The sequence below is a fragment of the Arvicola amphibius genome, chromosome 4 (assembly GCF_903992535.2).
Source record: "Arvicola amphibius chromosome 4, mArvAmp1.2, whole genome shotgun sequence".
NCBI classification, from domain to species: Eukaryota; Metazoa; Chordata; class Mammalia; order Rodentia; family Cricetidae; genus Arvicola; species Arvicola amphibius.
In genome coordinates this window covers 101,696,232-101,715,700 of record NC_052050.1, presented here as the reverse complement: position 1 = coordinate 101,715,700, position 19,469 = coordinate 101,696,232, and the positions used below count along the sequence as shown (strand labels likewise).

Sequence of the window (19,469 nt, the reverse complement as noted above, 5' to 3'; positions counted from 1 at the left end):
TGTGTGAGTGTGTGTGTGTGTGTATGTGTCTGTAGGTCAGAAACCCTGTTCTCCTCCACCACATGGTTTCCAGGGGCTGAACTTAGGTTGTCTAGGTCGGTGGCAAAGGTTGAGCCATCTCACCAGCTGCTCCTAATGCTTTAAGTGTAAACTCTTGTGTTGGTCCATAAGCCTAGCCATCCCTGACTGCAGAACACGGGTTGGGCACATCTGAATGACTTTAACAATCATGTGAAAGAAGCCTAGAAGGAGACAAACTAATGTCAACATCACAACATCTGGTATTGGGAAACCTCACCCCACATTTTATCAGTCTTTATACCTTATCTAAGCAAGCATTTGTGGCCTTAGATCTTAGATCACAGTACTGTAAGTTTTGGGTAATTATCACCAGTATCTACTAATATAAGGATCAAATGCCTTTTAAAAAAAGATTTATTTTTTATTTGTGCATGTGCCCAAATTTGAATGTGAACATGCAGATGCCTTGGAGATCAGAGGGCACTTGATCCCCTGGAGCTGGAGTTACAAGTGGTCATGAGCTGCCTAAGATGGGTGCTGGAACTGAACATCACCCTCTGCAAGAGCAGCAAAGGGCTCTCAACTGCTGACCATCCCACCAGCCCCTTCAGCAATGTTGGAAAGACTATTCATTCAAGTAGTGCATAGACTGATTGGTTTCACTGCAGTACTGCACAGTGACATTGCACCTTGCTCTCATTTACCCAGGGCCCACTATATCACCCTGCTTGCCTTTATTACCTTGCAGTTAAAAGATTAAGTCAGTACTTTCAAACATGTGGACTTACTCATTATCTAGTTTTATTTTGAATTTACAGTTCTGGCTTAGTCTACTGTGCTCATCTGTTAGCACACGTCTGAAGGGAGAAGGCCCAGAACTTGGAATTGTTCTTTAAGGGCTCAGTTAGTAGAGGCATTCAAGCTTCTCTGGAAAGACGCTTGGCTAGGGATATAAAACAGAAACACCACTAACTGGTTCCTTGGAGATTCGAGATTTAAAACCTGGTGAATATATACATGGAAATTTGCTGAAATTTTAAATAGGTCCCAAGAAGCCAGGCAGTGAAAAATGTGTTTCGTGAATACAGAATAACTCAACCCGGAGAAAAGCACAACAAACTGAAGTGGCCTTGGGAGCCATGTGATTGACAGCTAATGCCTGTGTGCTGTGTGGGGTCTTGTGGCACCTGCCCGGAATTGATTACTAGGAGGAGGTAGAGGGAAGAAAAATCAGAATGTCAAGGCCAGCCTCAGATGCACAGCAAGCTCAAAGCCAATCTTGGCCAATGAGTTCTTGTCTCAGAAACAAAAACAAAGATTAAGCCAGTGTTACCACCTCCCTTTGCTCCTACCTGGACCTCCAAGGGCTTCACTCTCCTTGTTTTCAGCCTCGATTTCTTTCAGGATTTCACTTAATGCCTCCCACTTTGGGTTGCCTTCTAGGACCAGTTCCCTTTTTGTTTCTGTATAGAAATAAAATGTAACCACATCCTGTATGATTTTTAGCCAAACCATGCCAAAAGCTTTCCTACAACAGAAAACTAGCATTGCTGGGAGCAGATATGTCCTTGGGTCTCTAGCATACTACACAGGAGCTGCTTCCCTGGAAAAAGCTGCTGCCCAGTCTGACGGAATGTGCAGAGATGACGGCATGCATGGATAGGCTGTGTGCATGGCTGCCCAGTCTGCTGGAATGTGCAGAGGTGATGGCATGCATGATAGGCTGTGTGCATGGCTGCCCAATGACGGAATGTGCAGAAGTGATGGCATGCATGGATAGGCTGTGTGGATGGCTGACAGAGACAGCTCTGTTGTCACTTGTGACACTGTAAAGCAGCTACACAAAGCAAGGACTAGATGCCATCAATGTTTATTATTTCTAATGTGCCTGTGCTTTCTACAATCCTGAACATGACTAAAAGCAGGCAACAACTATTTTTTCTATAAGCATTCAAACAGATTATGGACATAATATTTTGAATAGATCTTTAAACTAGGTAGAAATAAGCATTAACTACTACATTCCAGGCCTCAGAAAAAGTGACACTTGGCACTTATGAGGTATAAACTAGAATACAGACTACAGTTACTTCTGTCTAGCATATTTGTAATCTTTAAACGTTGCAAAGAATGCTAAAATGTTTCAATAAGACTTTCAGTGCCCAGAACAGTAATGGTTGAACTGTTTCTTATGCAGCAGTAAGAACACTCTTGACTGATGCCTGGCCTTGACACCGGTGCTCTCTGGCAATGGCGCTCAGCCTGTCTTCATGCATGCTCTTCCCACACTCTGCAGGCATTCACATGCATAACAGAAGGTTTACGCTGGCTCCTGTTCCTACACCAATGTGAACAGAGAGGCGTTTGAGACCTGACCTTGCGCTTCTGCACTCGCCACCTTCTCGGACATTTTGGCCTTTTTGTTCAGTTTGGCATCTGGAACGCGATAAACACGTGCACGGGCATTCACAAACATGGAGGTGCTAGCATCCAGGAAAAGCCAGCCTAGTAAAATGGTGAAAAAAAGGGGGCTTCAGTTAGTGTTTTAAACACGCCAATGGCACATAGCCCACATGGGCCGCTTGCTGCAATCCTGCTTTCACAGCAACGGTGCCTCAGTGTCTCTTACCGCTGTGCCTCTGCTCAACTACCCCAGTGGTTTTCAAAGTGTGGCCGAGGGACTCCTTCAGGGCTCCCCAAGAGGTCTCCACGGGGCATGAGATATCCAAACTTTCTTTACAATAATTTTAAGACAGCTGTGTGGACATTTTCATGGCTGGTAGCAGGAAGCTCCACTCTGAACAGCCTGAGATAGTGGTGCCGGGTACCACCAGCTAGTGAAGCCTTTTCTCGTGTACCTTGTAGTTCACAGTTCATTACTTTTGGGTGTACACAATACTAGGGAACATACATGTGCTATGTATGTGTTCTACATGGTGCTATATCCCTATTTCTGTATTTTGTTACTTAAGAATGTCCGAAGAAGCAGTAAAAATTATTGATTGCATAAAATTTGACCTCAGGACTCAAGGGTCTTGAGGTGGTTAGCATTGCCATCACTGTACATGGATAGATTTCTAAACAAATCTCTTAGTACTTTGGCACTCAAGTAGATAAAACCCATTCCTTGGGGTCTCTTTGAGTAAAATTAATTTTAAATTCCGATCAACTAAACTTCCAGAACACAACCTAATTCCAAATTGGAGACTGTCTGTACTACAAAGTCTTTTCTGGAAATAAAGCTGCCTGAAATGGATATGAATATTTAATATAGAGAACAGAAGTTAGGTAGGCGGGAACATTAGCTTTCACTAAAGCTCTACATCCTTGTGCAGTGAGATGGAACACAGTTTATAACGTGCAGCTGAATACAGCATCCTTCCGCACACTTTATCCCAACCAGCTCCCAGAATAACAAAGTAACAGTCGTGTTTCCATCTCCCACCTGAGTTCTGGCCAAACACTTTCTCTGTGGCTCTCAGAGACTCTAGAAGATTGAGAAATGTCACACAATCATACTGAGAGAGATACTGCAGTAGGGTCCTTAGTATCTTTAGATCCTGCACCAAGGATTTAGTCTTGGCTCCAAGCTGGTGCCATAAAGGGTCCAAGTAATGGCGGATTGTCTGAAAAAGAATATAATTTATACAGCTAAAATATGTTCATTATAGCTTTTCTCAACACGGCCATACTTTCAATAAGGGTTATTCACTGTATATGTAAAAGCATATTTAAAATGTTAAATATTTTGTTATTTATATTTTACTAAATATTTCTTTCCAAGAAAGTGGCTAGAACGCCTCAGGCCACCAAATCCTATTAACATACATACATACATACATACATACATACATACATACATACATATATTTTTTGAGATAGGGTCCTATTAATGTTTTAAAAGTATATCTTATTACTACTATTTTATGATGGGATGAAGTTAATCTCCTTTAATTCTTATTAATTGACTGTCAGATGGCTCAGGAGGACCTGAGTTAAAATCCCCAGCACCCACGTAAGAAGACGGGCATGAGCCTTATAACCCCCGAACTATGAAGGGCAGAGACAGAAAGATCTCTGGAACATTCTAGCTGTCAGCTTAGCTTTAGGTTCAGTGAAAGAAGTGACAGAGAAGTCACCCTATGTCCTCCTCTGGCCTCTACACATTCAGAAGCATGTATACTACCCATATACATATGTGCACACAGCACACACAAACATACATAATACACAGTGGTACATGTATGCAGACATACACAAACATACTACAGACAGAAAAGGTCTGCTAAGTATCAAAAGCTAGCAACTTGTTCTTAGAAACAGAAATAGTAGCTTCATCTGACAGTGTACACCGAGCAGAAGGGGTGCCCGAGGGGCACATACGACAGGGTGATAGGAAGACTGGAGCCATTCTACAATGGCAACTTCTCCTAAAGATGCACAGAACCTCAAGGTTTTGTTTCCCCTGATGCAAGATCTATCTATACTTAGATGTGATTAATGTAAGCACGTCCAAACCAATCCTTGATTCTCCCCAGCCAGCGACATCGGACAGCAATCAGTGTTCAATAAAGCATTCTGCTTTTCTAGGACATATCTACTCTATTAGAACAATAAGATTTGTTATCACCACACACACAGTCCCCACACACTGTTCCCAGTGACACCAAGATGGAGTCACGGTTCAAAAGACAGTAGCATGTTCTTAAAAAATGCTACCTGAACTTTTGAAAGGTACCATTTTGGAGCTCTTTATAGGAGTTCACTATAGGACTGAACACTTACATACCTAATATTAAGCTATGGTGAAAAAACAAGAAAAATTCCTTGTATTGAAGACTTAGCATTTTCTCTGTTCAGAACATAATTTTGAAGACAGAACAGAGGTCTCAGTAATAAAAATTGCCTTTAGTCCCAGCATGGGAGGCAGAGGAATGCACATCTCTGTAAGTTCTAGGCCAGCCAAGGATACACAGTGAGACCCTGTCTCAAAACAAAAACAGAAATACCCTCCATCAAAAAACCGCACCTAACTTTCTATTTTAAAAAAGATGGTAAATTCGGGAATGTATAATTACGGAGTATTCACTTATAGACTTTGTGTCTCCAGATACCCAGCCCCGGTCCTCATGGAACAGAGACCCTGACTGTACTTCCAATAGGACATTTACTCACCATGTAACAGAAAAGTCAGCCTTATGCTGACATGCCAAACACAGATGCCACTAAATCACTATTCCCGTAGGTAGAGCAGCCCCACTTGAAACCAATGCCTTGTGCTTTAAAATGACCACCTAACCAGCTGTGCTGTGAAAGGAAGGAAAGGGAGTGGACCTTGTCAAATGGCTTCCCGAGAGCATTTTCTAATGACAAATCTTCCACTTCTAGAGATGGGTTGTGGCACTTCAGTTCCTTCAGACATGCGCTTAAGATGTCTAGTATGGCTGTTTGGATAGAGAGCATGGCAGGAGTCATGGACACGTGAATCTCTACCACTTCAGGCTTGTGCTGTTCTAAGAAGGAGTTGACTGCTACATGGAACCTAAGGAGACAGAGTTTCCAAAATCAACAGCTACAAACACAATGGAAGCAAAATGACAGGACTTAAGAACACACTGGGTCTTGCTGAAGAGGGGCATTACTAAAGCAAGACAGGCTCAAAACCAAGTGCTGGCGATGGAACACGGCCCCAGACACTGAGTTCCTACTATCTACAGCTGCTTTGTGTCCCTATTAACCAAAACAACCAAAAAAGAACAAAAAACCAATCACACTTATTTTGTGTGGGCCCTGGGGACTGACCCCGAGGCATCAAGGTCAGTGGCCAGCACTTTTACCCACTGAGCCATCTTGCCACCTTACTCCAATTCTTTTCAAAGTTACATGCTTTTTATTTCCTGTGAGCACTCAAAGCTCAGAAGACAATAGTCAATTCTTTCTTTCCTTTCATGTGGGTCCTCACGATTGAACTCAGATCTTCAGGGTTTGGTGGCAAGCACCTTTACCCCTTGAGTGGTCTTGTTGGCTCTGCCCTGTTCTTCTAACAGCAAGGCTGAGCTAACTGTGCCTCCAGCACCAAAACACTTACTATTTGGTCACCTATTGGTGGGTTTTACTTCTGAAATAAGGAACAATTAAACAAAAGAATAACCATACAACTAGTATTCTTCACAAAATTGATACACACATGCACAAATGTATTTACAAAGAAAAGGTCCTTATGGACAGAATGGCAAGTTCCACATGGATTTTATCAACCGCAGTAAAGTGCAGCTAAGTTAAGGCTCTTCTGCTCACAAAGCTGTCCCATAATGTCATTACCTTGGCCACAGGTAGAGCTTCCTCACAAAAAGGTTCCTCATTACTCTCTCCACATGACAAAAACCAGTGTCAAAAGCTACAGCGTTGTCTGTGAAAGCTTTGATGAAGCCACGCTTGTTTTTCTGGCGGAAAAGACGCAGGATGAAGGCTTCTTGGCAGGACTCAATGATCCTGTGTGCTCTGTACACGAGGATGCCTGTGGGGTTGGAGTGGTCAGGCTCTGTAAATGACAGAACTTACAGGTGAAGCTCTACGTATAGAAGGGGGATGTAGGAGAGTACAATGGTAACTCTGAGAAGACAGGTTGTGGTACACGCGGGTGATTGCCACGCTTACTCTGGCTCATTCCTTTTTTTCTGGAACACGTACTTGAAAACAGGCAGGCCCTGCTCTAGGATGGGCACAGACGTAAGTCATGTTCTTTTGTGGAATTTGAAATAACTTGAGTAGAATATTTAATGTTACAAGTGCAAAGGAGGAAAGCAGTTGGAGGGAGGAGTGTGAGCAAGGGTGGCACCCTAGTCACGGTTGCCACTGCTGTGAAGGAACACCAAGACCAAACACAAGCTAGTGAGGAAAGTGTTTACTAGGCTTACACTTCCACATCACTGAACAGAAAGTCGGGACAGGAACTCACACTGGGCAGGAATCTGGAGGCAGGAGATGATGCAGAGGCCATGGAGGAGTGCTGCTTACTGGCTCATTCCTCCTGGGTTGCTCAGCCTGTTTTCTTATAGAACCCAGGACCACCAGCCCAGGGGTTGCACCACCCACAATCCTCCCCCATGGAGACCACTAAGGAAATGCCCTACAGACTTGCCTACCGCCCAGGCTTACTGAGGTATTTTCTCAGGGGAGGCGTCCTCCTCTCCAAGGACTCCAGCTTTGTCAAGTGCACATGAAACTAGAGCGCACAGGTGGTGATCTGTGTTTGAACTTCAGTGCTGAGTATGCAAATGGAAAGTGGAGGGAAGGGAGGTGGTCTCCTGGGCATCTGGACCACAAAGGGGCCAGGCTGAGAGAAGATAAACAGCAGACAACTTGACTGGCACACTGTTGAACGGATGGACTACATAAAACAGCTCCGTTTTATAGTCAGGGTAGCATCGGCATCCCATTAGATAAAATAAAGAGGCAAATCACCTGAGTTAAAACAAAAACCTTTAAGGAGCAAACTTAACACATTTTGTTTTGTTTATAGAAGCAAGCACTTGATATTTAACTTAGCCTGGCCTTAATTAAACTCACGATCCTCCTTCCTCAGCCTCCTGATTATGGGCATGCACCACCATGCCTGGCAATACGTGACTTTTGTGGTTTGACTAGAATGATACTTCTGAATCTTAAAGACAAGAATGAGGGCTGAAGAGATGCTCGGGGGATAAAGCACTTGTCATGTACACCTAGAACCTGTATAACAGCTAGGTCTGTGTGGGGAGGCGAGGACTGGCAAGCTCCAGCTTCAGCAAGTGACCCTGTCTCAAAAAATAAAGTAGAGAGAGAGAGTATGTGTGTGAGGAAGACACCTGATATCAATTCTGGGCTTCCACACATGTGCACACATGTGCATACCTACACATGTGAGCACACACACATATGCATGTAATAGACAGCGATAAATGTTTCTTAATTTTAAACAGATCTTGAATGCACTACCATTCTGATCATTTGCTAGTGTGCGTGAGCGTGTGTGTGCGTGTGTGTGTGAGCGCATGTGTATGTGTGTGTGTGAGCATGTGCGTGTGTGTGTGTGTGCGTGAGCGTGTGTGTGTGTGTGTGTGTGTGTGTGTGTGTGGTGTGGCACAGGTGGAGGTCAGAGGACAACTTCCGGGATCAGTCCTCTCCTTCCACTGCATAGATTCCGGTGACAGGACTCGGGTCAGGCTTGGAGACAAAGTGTCTTTACACACTGAGCCATCTTGTTGGCCCTGTTGGTACCATGTGTGTTTAGTGACAAAGAGAAGCAGGAGATATAACTGAGAACAGACATCATTTCTGGATCAAACTTACCATTCTGTAATGATTCTCAGTCTTTTTAGACCTAAATCAAGCTGCATCAACATATACATGCACATACATGCACTTGTTTTGGGGCCTGCTCTCCTCACTAATCGGTCCTGAAAATGACACAGAGATCAATGTGCCCTTCTTGTCATTCAATAACTCACAGATTCTGTTACTTTATTTTGAAATTCCGGACTAAGGTGGCTGGCACTAAAATTTATTCTCCCTAGCCAACAAGCAAGTATGTGAAAATTTATTTAAAAATTTATGGACAAAGACCTTCCAATCATATTGGTGAACGAGGTGGACTCACTTATTGCTTAGAAAATATTCTAAACTTAGCAGGTGGCCTTCCCAAAGATCCTGCAGCCTGTGTTGAGACATTATACAGGGAGCTGGGAGGTGGCCCAGTAGTATTTGATGCATGAGAATGGGGAGCTGAGTTCAAGTCCTCAGCACCCACATAAAAAGCCAGGCACGCCCACCCTGTGCACCCTGGCTGTAGAGCTGTAGGAGGCAGAGACGGATCACTGGGGCTGCTGCCAACCTGTCTTCAGTCTGAGACCTTGTCCCATGGGCGTAAGGTGCACAGTGATATAACAGGACGGTCATTCTCTTCCTCTGGCCCATGTAAGTGCACACAACCACACACATATACATGTGCATACCACACACAACAGAAATAGCACATAAAACTGAGAACAATATGACAGGACATGTGCTCTAAGAGGCTGCCATGGCCTTGGAATCCAGGGGGAGGGGAAAGCTGATCCCCAACTCCAGACTCAGGCCCAGCCCAGGCTTGGCAAACAGGATTCAGGTAAGCTCTCTGACGCTGGGTCACTCTGGGACACCTGATGTTATGACTTGGTTGGAAATGTCCCCAAGGGTTCATCGTGCAATCAAGGCTTGCTCCTACTCATGCTCAGAGGGCTTTGTGCGTTTTCATTTTATGTAAGGATTATTTTAAGATTAAAAAAAGGAGAGGGAGGTGCGATCATATGAGCAAAGGGGTCATGACCATGATGGGGAAATCCATAGAAACTATGGGTCAGCTAGTGGGAGCTCACTGACTCTAGACTGACAGCTGGGGAACCTGCATAGGACCGAACTAGGCCCTCTGAATGAGTGACAGTTGTGTGGCTTGGCCAGTCTGTGGGGCCGCTGGCAGTGGGGCCAGGATTTATCTCCAGTACATGAACTGGCTTTTTAGAGCCCATTCTCTATGGTGGGATGCCTTGCTCAGCTGCCACACACTGGGGAGGGGCTTGGTCCTGCCTCAACTTGATATACCAGACTCCCCATGGGAGGCCTTACCCTTTCTGAGAAGTGGATGGAGGGGTTGGGTGAGAGGAAGGTGGAGAAGGGAGTGGGAGGAGGAACTGTGGTTGGTATGTAAAATTAAAAAATAAAAACTTAAAATTTTTTTACAAAGGCAGTTGGGGGGGGAAGCTGACCAAGATCATCCGGAAGTAGGGCTGACAGAGGCTCTACTACATGCTTCCTGCCGAGAGAAGCCCCTTGGCGTCCTAGCGTGTGTGTGGAGGGGCTTCACTGCCACAGGAGCCTCCCATGAGACAGGGCAGCAAGACCAGGATGGACCTGACTCTGGCGGTTTCAGGCTGAGCCGGGAGAGGGCGTTAAATCAGACTGTGCAGGCCCAGTCAGGGCAACCTGACATCTAGTATGGTGCAATACTGACATCTAGTGGTAGCTTCTAGAAGATGCTTTCATCTTAGCAACACATTTATACAACATAAAGCAGTAAGCTTTGGAAGGACAGATATCGCCAGCTATAAAAGGGCAACTATTGGTACAGTTTACTAGGGATTTCCGTGTGCAAGTGGCACAGAAGGCATTGTTGTTTCGGTTTTTCGAGACAGGGTTTCTCTGTGTAGGTTTGGAGCCTGTCCTGGAACTCTCTGTAGACCAGGCTGGCCTTGAACTCACAGACATCCACCTGCCTCTGCCTCCCAAGTACTGGGATTAAAGGTGTGAACCACTACTGCCCAGCCAGAGGCATTGTTTTTTTAAATATATATTTAATATTTATACTATACATATTATAAATAAAATTATATATATGTATAATTTTATGTGTATGGGTGTCTTGCCTGCTTGTATGATAAAGAAGTCAGAAATATACACTGAAAAAAAGATAGCACCTTCAATAAATGGTGCTGGTCAAACTCTATGTCAGCATGTAGAAGAATGCAAATAGATCCACATTTATCACTCTGCACAAAACTCAAGTTCAAGTGGATCAATGACCTGAACATAAACCAGATACACTAAACCAGACAGAAGAGAAAGTGGAGAATAGCTTGGAACTCATTGGCACAGGAGACAACTTCCTGAACAGAACAACATTACAGGCACTAAGATCAACAATTAATAAAAGGGACCTCATGAAACTGAAAAGTTTCTGCAAGGCAAAGGACACTGTACAGAAACAGTCTAAGGAAAGGAAAAAGATTTTTACCAACTCCACATCTGATAGAGGTCAAATATCTAAAATATATAAAGAACTCAGGAAAGTAGTTTTTTTTTAAAAATCCAATTAAAAATGGGGTACAGATCTAGACAGAATTCTCAATAGATGAATCTCAACTGAGAAACACTTAAAAAATGTTTCATTCTTAGTCACTAGGGAAATCAAATCAAAACTACTTTGAGACTCCATCTTGCACCTGTCAGAATGGCGCTGATCAATGACAGAGCTCATGCTGGTGAGAATGCAGAGCAATGGAAACACTCCACTGCTGCTGGGAGTGCAAACTTGTACAGCCACCATGGAAATGAATATGGCAGTTCCTCAGAAAATGGGGGACTCAGTCTACCTCAGGACCCAACGGTTGCTCCATCCTCCCACAAGGACACTTGCTCAACAATGTTCACTGTGGCTTTATTAACAATATCCAGAAACTGGAAACAGCCAACTCAACTGAAGAATGAAAAGAAAACGCGGCAAGTTTACACAGCGGAGTATTACTCATCAGCTACAAAAATAACATCATAAAATTTTCAGGCAAATGGATCCAATTAGAATCATCCTGGGTTAGGTAACCCAGACCCAGAAAGACAAAATGGTATGTATTCACTTATGAGTGGACATCAGCTGTTAGTAAATAATGAAGCTACAATCCATAAACCCAGAAAGGCTAGGCAAAGAGGAGCGCTAATGGGGTGGGGGCGTGGATCTCCCAGGAAGGGAAAATAGAATAGATTCTGTGGGCAGACTAGGGGTGGGTGAGGATGGGAACAGAGGGGTTATGAGGAGGCAGGGGTGGGGTGAAGGGGGCTCCACAACTGGAGTGGGGTTTTGGGGTGGCAATGGGAACTTTCTGGAATCTGTAAAGGTGACTTAGTGAGGACTCCCAGTAATGGAGGATTCGGAGTATGAACTGGCCACCTTTTGTGGCCAGGCAAGGCTTCCAGTGCTGGGACTGGATGTTGGCTGAGGATCCCACGGAGATCCCCAACAACCCAGACTGAGCCACGTGGCGGCATCGTTTGTCTTTAACCCCAGGGAGACAGAGGCAGGTGGATCTTTGCAAGTTCGAGGCCAGCCTGGTCTATAGAGCAAGTTCCAGGACAGCCAGAGCTGTTACATAGAAAACCCTGTCTCAAAAAAACCCAAACAAAACAAAAATAACAACAAAAGAATAACCCAGAATGATGTTAGGACAGATGTAGCCTTCTGAAAACTGACAGTAGGGTCTCATTGCTGAGAACAACTTCTGCTCAGCCCACTGAACACAGAGAGGCAGAGCTGGTGTGGGCTTGGAACTTTCACCTCTACGTTCTAGTCTCTTTGACCTGGGAAGGTACAGGAGAAACCTGGATAGAACCCAGGACCAAAGACCTTGACTTACAATCTGTCCTGCTCGCTAAAGCAATAGTGGCGAAGAACTTGTGGGAGTGGCCAAACAATGTCTGATCTAACTTGAGACCCATTGTGCAAGAGGGAGCACATGCCTGACACTGCTGAGATGGGTGGAGTCTGGGGACTGAGATGGGTGGAGTCTGGGGACTGAGATGGGTGGAGTCTGGAGGCTGAGATGGGTGGAGTCTGGAGGCTGAGATGGGTGGAGTCTGGGGACTGGGTGGTCCAGAGTCTAGGGACTGAGATGGATGGAATCTGGGGACTGAGATGGGTGGAGTCTGGGGACTGAGATGGGTGGAGTCTGGAGACTGGGTGGTCCAGAGAACTTCAGTAGAACCAAACAGGAATGATCTTAAAAAAATAATGAAATGATTGCTAATGATATTCTGCTATACTCGTAGATTGGTGCCTTGCCCAGTAATCATCAGAGAGGCCTCCTCTGGCAGCAGAGGGGAGCAGGAGCAGAGACCCACAGACAGACTTTATGGGGAGAAAAGAGTCTAAATTGGAGGTCTCCATTGGGTCCCAGGCCTCAGAGATTGGGGAACCCCACGAAGAGAGGGAGGAAAGACTCTAGGAGCCAGAGGAGGTGGAGGACACCAGGAGAACATGGCCCACCGAGGGCTCACATGTGCTCACGGAACTGAAGTGGCAAACATGGGGCCTGCATGGGTCTGCACCAGATCCTCTATGTAATTATTACAGCTGGTAGCTTGGTGTTCTTGTGGGACTCCTAACAGTGGGGTGGGCATGTCTCTGACTCTTTTCCCCTCTCAGGTAGCCTCGTCCAGTCTCAATATGAGGGCTTTGCCTTGTCTTTTTGTATCTTGTTTGGCTGTGCTTGTCTGTTAACTTCTTGAAGGCCTGCTCTTTTCTAAAGAGGAAATGGGGGGGGGGGGTCTGGGAAAGAGGGGAGGTGGGGGGAGCTGGAAGGAGTGGGGGGAACTATGGTTGGATTTGGGATGTATTGTATGCGAGAAGAATCTATTTTCAATAAAAAACATTTTAAAAAAAGAAATGAGCAAGTGAAATTCAGGAAAGCGAAGGACCTTGTTTGTAAGTAGGTGCTGGTGTTTGTAAGTCAGGTGTGTCTGGCCAAGAGGCTCAAGTCACTGTCTGAGACAATGAAAATGCTAGAAAAGAATGACAAGACCTCCTCCCTCAGCCCCAGGAACCTCACCAAGCCCTTCACTTACTCAGTCGCAAGTCCCTTAAGGTGCTTCTAAAGTCAGGAAAAAAGGTGGACACGTTGGAAGTGTACTCATGAATCTGCATTCGCTGCCTCCTATGCTCAGTGGAGAGCAGTGTGCATGCAGGGCAACAGCAGTGGCCAAGTGTGTGAGCCACCTGCACTGCTCTCCAGGCCAGTATGAATAAGAGTTTCCTGGTGCAAACTTGATCTTACGGGTGAGCCAAGTGCAATGTAGCGTCCTGCGTGCTCTGGGTTGAGAAGCCCAGGGCAGTTTAATGGCGGAGTGACAGGGCTCTTAGATTAGCTTCAGGGAAAGCAGCCATTTATGAAGAAATAAATGATAATGAAATCGATTGCTTCTATACTACTCCTAGCTAAAATCTCCCACTCAAAGTATTAAGTAACTATGTAGGTTAATTTAAATCATAGGAAAAGGAAGGGCAACAAATTCATTTAGAGATCTATGAAGAATATTGATAAACACACCAAGTCTGGCTATGTCCAAAAGGCAAATGCCTGCCAACTATAATGTAGCATGATTAATAAAAACCCTGAGACAGATATTGGGGTTCAACCTGAAGACCAGAAAAGCAAAGCAGCCAGCCACTGGCTCTTACATCTACCTCAGTCCAAAAATGGTGATCCTGCCTCAAAGAGTCCTCAGAATGAGACTGAGCCCGAAACCTGTCTCCTCCTGTCTTATAGTCCCCTCTAGTGCTATTAGTGAAAGTAAGATTGGGAAACAACGGGCCACATCTTACACAAAGTCACACATTGAACAACGAAGCTTCAACTAGCAATGTCCGTGAAAGCTAAAACAGAGCTGAAAAGTACCCACGTTGCAGTAGGTGCACCTGTCAGGTCACAACCTTTGATGGTTTGTGTGCTGACACAGGCTGTGGCTGGGGAGGGAGGGCTCAGTGCTTAAGAGCACGTATTCTCTCAGAGGATCCTGTAACTCCAGTTCCAGGATTCTGATGATCTCTTCTGACCTCTGCATATACCAGACATGTATGCGGTTCAGGAAAAACATCATAAACATAAAAATAGCTATAACAAATACACCACTGCACCACCACTCACATACAGCATGTGCAATTATGTGCTGTATACATAATATTCAGTAACGTAGCAAATGACTGTCTGGTTAGTTTACTATACTGTGCTTTTCTTCCTTATTTTGGAGGTCCCCTTCTTATAAAAACAAATCAACCGTAAAACAGTGTGCTGTGCTAATGGCGGCATCAGGCCCAAACAGCTCATGTGTCTCTTGGTTGCATCAAGAGGTCAACATCGGATTGAGTTTGGCATTTAGGATTTTTAAAAATTTATTTTTACTTTAAAAATTATGCATATGTTTGTGCATGTTGAGTGCAGTGCTCTTGGAGGGCCAAAGAAGGTATCAGATCCTCCTGGAGCTGGAGTTATGGGTCAGCTGTGAGCCACTGACATGGCTGCTGGGAACAGGATGCTGTCTTAACCTCTGCTCCCCCCCAAGCCCATCCATGCAGGTTTCGGTATCTAGCTAAGGTCTTCATACAATAGCTAAATCATACAGCCTGAGAACCCGTGGCCATTAAGTGACACGTAGCCACACTTATGTCCTATTTGCATATCTACAACGTATTGGGTATTATGCCAACAGTTTGACAACAATGCTGGCTAATAAGAGCCAGTGTAGCATTTAGCAGAGGAGACAGACACAAATAAAAATGCTCATATTGTATATAAGGAAGATATCAAATTCTTACCAGTTATTAAATCTGAAGGTATCCTATCAGTCAAGAAGTCAACCACAAGTATTCGGCTTGTTGCGAATATAATACCACCTTGTGTGTACACTTCATAGCGACTGCTACTTGTGATTTCATTTGTCACACGTCGAGGGAGGTGTTCAACTCCTTCTATCTTCAACTGATTGATAAAATATTCCTAAATCAGAGTATACTCATTAGGAAGCTGTTTAACACAGGGCAGGGCACTTTTAAAATAGGCTGCAGAGATTTAAAATGTCTCCACTCTCAGATTCCTAAATATCACAGCAAATTATTTCTTTATACCCATCAGCCAATTGAGTTACTTTAGTTAAGGTTTTTGTTTAGTTGTGCTTCGGAGTTTACACTAAGACACAGTTGTGCTTCAGACATTATTTGCATTCAACACCAAACCCCCAAACAGAACCTTTTAAAACCTTGGGTTAAAAGTTTTCTACTACCTTGAAACTATTTCCCACCAAAGCCAAGTTTTCAGCCAACATATCTGTGAGGTAAGGGATTCCTCTCTGCAGACAATGCTTTACACTGCTGGTGGTGTATCACTAGTTACAGCAGTACTGATGCATCCTAGAGAAATGTCAGAATGTTCAAAGGTCCCAGGGCTGATAGTCTCTCCTGGGCACCTTACATCGCATGAAATCCCATGCCAAGAAAAGGCGATACTCAGGGGAGTCCCATAGAGCCTTTTCTCAGATGACATTTTCTTCCCGGCCACACCATCTGGAGGATCAACAGATTTATCATGCTAGGCTGTGTTCCAATCTCTCAACATTTCCCACTCCACTGTCCTCAGGGTCACCTATTCTCCTTAACCCGGATTGACCTCTCCTAATAGCCATAGCGTCCAGTCCCTTCCTTCCTGGCCTTATGTCCCTAGTCCCTCTTCTTTTGTGCATCCTTAAAGGCCTCCTTTTCCATCTTCTACTACTCTCAGAGACCTTGCCATCCCCATCATTGCCCTTTTAGGGACCCCACTTGGCCGTCACCAGAAACACCCTTAATACTTAACTTCCAGACTCAACAATATCCCTACAGCTTCCCTCCTTTGTAGAGCAATCCAACCCATTCCCCTAATGTGTATCCTAGTCGCTTCTCTTATTCACTGTCAGAGAGTGTGTGGGAGCCGTATTTTTAGTGTACTCAAGCTGTGGGCTCTGTATCTCTCCGGAAGAGCACTATTCATTGCCCTCCCGGTCAAGAGAGGTAGCCAAGACTTAGCGCTGCCCTACTTCACCGGGTCCTCCCGCAGTGCCAGAGCCCTGGATCTCCTTCGAGGACCTGCACTCAATGCCCTCGCATGTCCTGGCAGCTACTTGGACTTCCCTGGGGGCTCTCTTCCCTCCTTCGCAGCGCCCTAGAACTATGTAGACGCTCTGAATCTCCCCCAGGGATCTCAGTTCATTCCCTTTCGTGTCCCGTTTGAGACCTACGCTGGCTCGGGGCCCCTGCAACCGCACAGCTTCGCGTTCGCGCCGCGCCAGTCTCGGCTCGGATGTCCCTACGCCCTCGAGAACACCCATCTCTCAGTCGCACCTCCTCGGCCGGCTGCGTGTTGAGCACCAGCACCAGGCAGGCCGGGTGGCAGTGCAACCGCAGGAAATGGTAGAGAAGTCGGTCGGCGCCAAGCCCGCGGGCGCACACCACCAACCCGTCGCTGTCGAGCAGTTCTAGTACCAGCTGCCTCTCGTACTCCAGCAGCGGCGCCATTGCTTTGCCTAGGGCCGGCAGGCACCGCTCCATTAGCGTCCTTCCGGGGTTGCAGCCGGACGAGAACGGAAAGAGCCGAACTGAGCCGAGCCTAGCCGAGCGCGGGCCGAACGCAAGGGCTGAACGCCGCGGCTGGAGGATCGCGGAAGGAAGGTAACAGCAACAGCGGAGTTTGAGACTAGAAGAGGCCGGACATAGCCGAAGGGAGCCGAACCCAAGAGGAGAGTCAACCGATTGTAGCCGAAGAAGAGTCGAGACAGGGATAAATGTGCCGGAGGTAGCCGAATTTAGCCGAGAGCCCCCGAAAGCAGTTGAAGGGCATTAGCGCGCGGAAAGATGTTCGAGTCAGGCGGTAACCGGGTGGCTTCGGAATTTGGTTCTCTAGAACTACAAAACGCAAACAGAGAAGGCGTAGCACTCCAATATCGACAGTTCAGAATGTTAGCTGTTAATATTCCAAGCGCACCCAGAATCAGCACCGCTTACCCAGCGTAGTTTAGTCTCTGTTTTGTAATTATCCCCTTCAAAAATTTTAAGTAAGCAAAATACTTAATGAATTTCTACTTCTTATTTGCAAAAGTCTTGAATACAATATACTGTTTCACAAAGTCACAATCAGGTGCCAACTGCGGTAGCGTTCCGCCTTCCACTAGAGGGACATCTTGGGTCGTGTTTGTAACTGCCTAGAAATGCTAGGTAAGAGACCCGTTCTCTCCCATCATCCTCCACTTCCCTATAATGCTAGTCCATAAGAAATACAAGTGAAACCAAAATAGTACAGTTCCATTATACAGGAATAACCTCGGTCAACGCCATGGAATTCATACGATGCCCCCCCCCCCATTTTATCTATATGAAATAATAAATAACCCGGATGTGAAACCCGAGGTTTGGTTTATACAGGTGGCACAGGCTGTAATCCCAGCTATTACAGATGCGGAAGCAAATTCAAGGTCAGCCCGAGTTACAGATGGGGACCCTCCAACACAAAGTATAAAGAGTGTTGGGATATAGCTCAATGGTAGACTCCCGAATTTGTCACTAATATTTCACAAATCTCTGATATTTTAAAGTTTTTTTATGTGGCTGAGTTTTCTGTAGCGTGGATGCATATGTTGGTTATCTCATTGGTCTGCTCGCACTCCTCCCCACCAGCGTTTTACATACCATTTCACTGGCTGCTTTATAAGAAGCTCGACCAAACCCTTGAGGTGCATTTCTGGAAGTATATGATCAGTGGGATGAAAGGGAAGCATTTATCTGAGTCTTCATTACCTTTATTACATTGCCTTCCAAAATATCTACCAGTTTCCCTTGACATCAGCAGCCAATAAGAGGACCCGTTTCTCTTCCTCCTCTGCTTCCTCCAGTGTTTTCCTTAAGTTTAGTCACAGTGAAAACGGCGTATAATAATTCCCGAATTCTCCTGAAGTGGAAAGCGATGCCTGCTTTACTTGCAGTGTCTCCGCGAGCCATGCAGTAACAACTGTAGTTCTACAAGTAGGTTATATAACCAGAGCCAGGCGATGTATTTCTTAGCTTTGTTCAGGATACAGTAAGTAGGGATCTAACACACATTCAGAGGTAGGTAGGTGCGTGGGTGACAATACCAGTATTTACACCCAATTCTTCCCACACTGTGGCAGGCAGAATAATCATTATTTAATGCCCGCATTAAATTCCCAGAATCTTTTATGTTATTTTTCATGGCAAAGGGTACTTTGTAGATGTGATTAAGCTAAACACTTTAGATGGTGTGCTCAATATAATGATAAAGGTGCTTATAGGCAGGAGAGTTAGCTTCAAAGAAGATGTAAGGGGAAAATGTCAGAGTGAGGCATGAAGAATTGGGAACACAGCCTTTAGAAGCTGGAGAACACATGGCATCTCCTCTGGTACCTCAAGAAATATTATAGCTGCCTCTCAAAACCCACTTTGCACATCTGGTGCCCAGAGCTGGAAGGCACAGGTTTGTATTATTTTAAGCGCTGGAATTTGTCACAATGATAACAGGAAGTAAATGAACAAGCGTTTCTTATTTTGACTTCACTGAACTTTGAAGATGAAGTTCCCAGCTTTATCAAAACAAACCAACAAACACCATAGATAGGGTGCTGGAAAGATGGTTTAGAGGTTAAGAGCATGGAAGCTCTTTCAGAGGACCTGGGTTCAATTCCCAGCAACCACATGGTGGCTCACAACCATCCGTAGTGAGATCTAGTGCCCTCTTCTGGTGTGTAGGCATACATGCAGGTAGAATACTGTATACATAATAAATACATAAATAAAATCTTTTAAAAACTCTATAGATGGAAATATTTAAGGAGGCAATATATAAGGAAGCAATAGAAAAGAAGACAATTGTTTAGAAGGTCAAGATTTATTGAAAATTCAAGCATATGTATAGTGACTGGGGTCTAGCTAGTACAGAAGGTGCTCACTGTGAAAGAACAGATACCTGGATAATCCTAGAACCCATGGAAAGAACTGTAGAATCCCACTGCTGGGAGATAGTGACAGGTCAGTACTAGGGCTTGTCACCCAGGCTAGTGAGGCAGTGTTG

At 45.1% G+C, this 19,469-nt stretch overlaps 1 protein-coding gene across 2 annotated transcripts in view; it reads right to left on the bottom strand.

The window, feature by feature from the left end:
• Positions 1 to 16,954, bottom strand: part of Ercc4 (ERCC excision repair 4, endonuclease catalytic subunit) — a 29,657-nt gene extending 12,703 nt beyond the window's left edge. Inside the window, exons 1-7 of one of the 2 annotated variants that reach the window (XM_038326980.1) lie at positions 16,733 to 16,954; positions 15,176 to 15,356; positions 6,343 to 6,538; positions 5,356 to 5,563; positions 3,467 to 3,647; positions 2,398 to 2,526; positions 1,374 to 1,484 (exon numbers count right to left, since the gene is read on the bottom strand). In XM_038326980.1, coding sequence (XP_038182908.1) covers positions 1,374 to 1,484; positions 2,398 to 2,526; positions 3,467 to 3,647; positions 5,356 to 5,563; positions 6,343 to 6,538; positions 15,176 to 15,356; positions 16,733 to 16,939 — 1,213 coding nt within the window. In that variant the 5' untranslated portion in view covers positions 16,940 to 16,954. Of the gene's footprint in view, positions 1 to 1,373; positions 1,485 to 2,397; positions 2,527 to 3,466; positions 3,648 to 5,355; positions 5,564 to 6,342; positions 6,539 to 15,175; positions 15,357 to 16,629 lie in introns of both variants that reach the window. The other variant, XM_038326981.1, reaches the window with a different exon arrangement.
• Between the last annotated feature and the right edge of the window lie 2,515 nt (positions 16,955 to 19,469).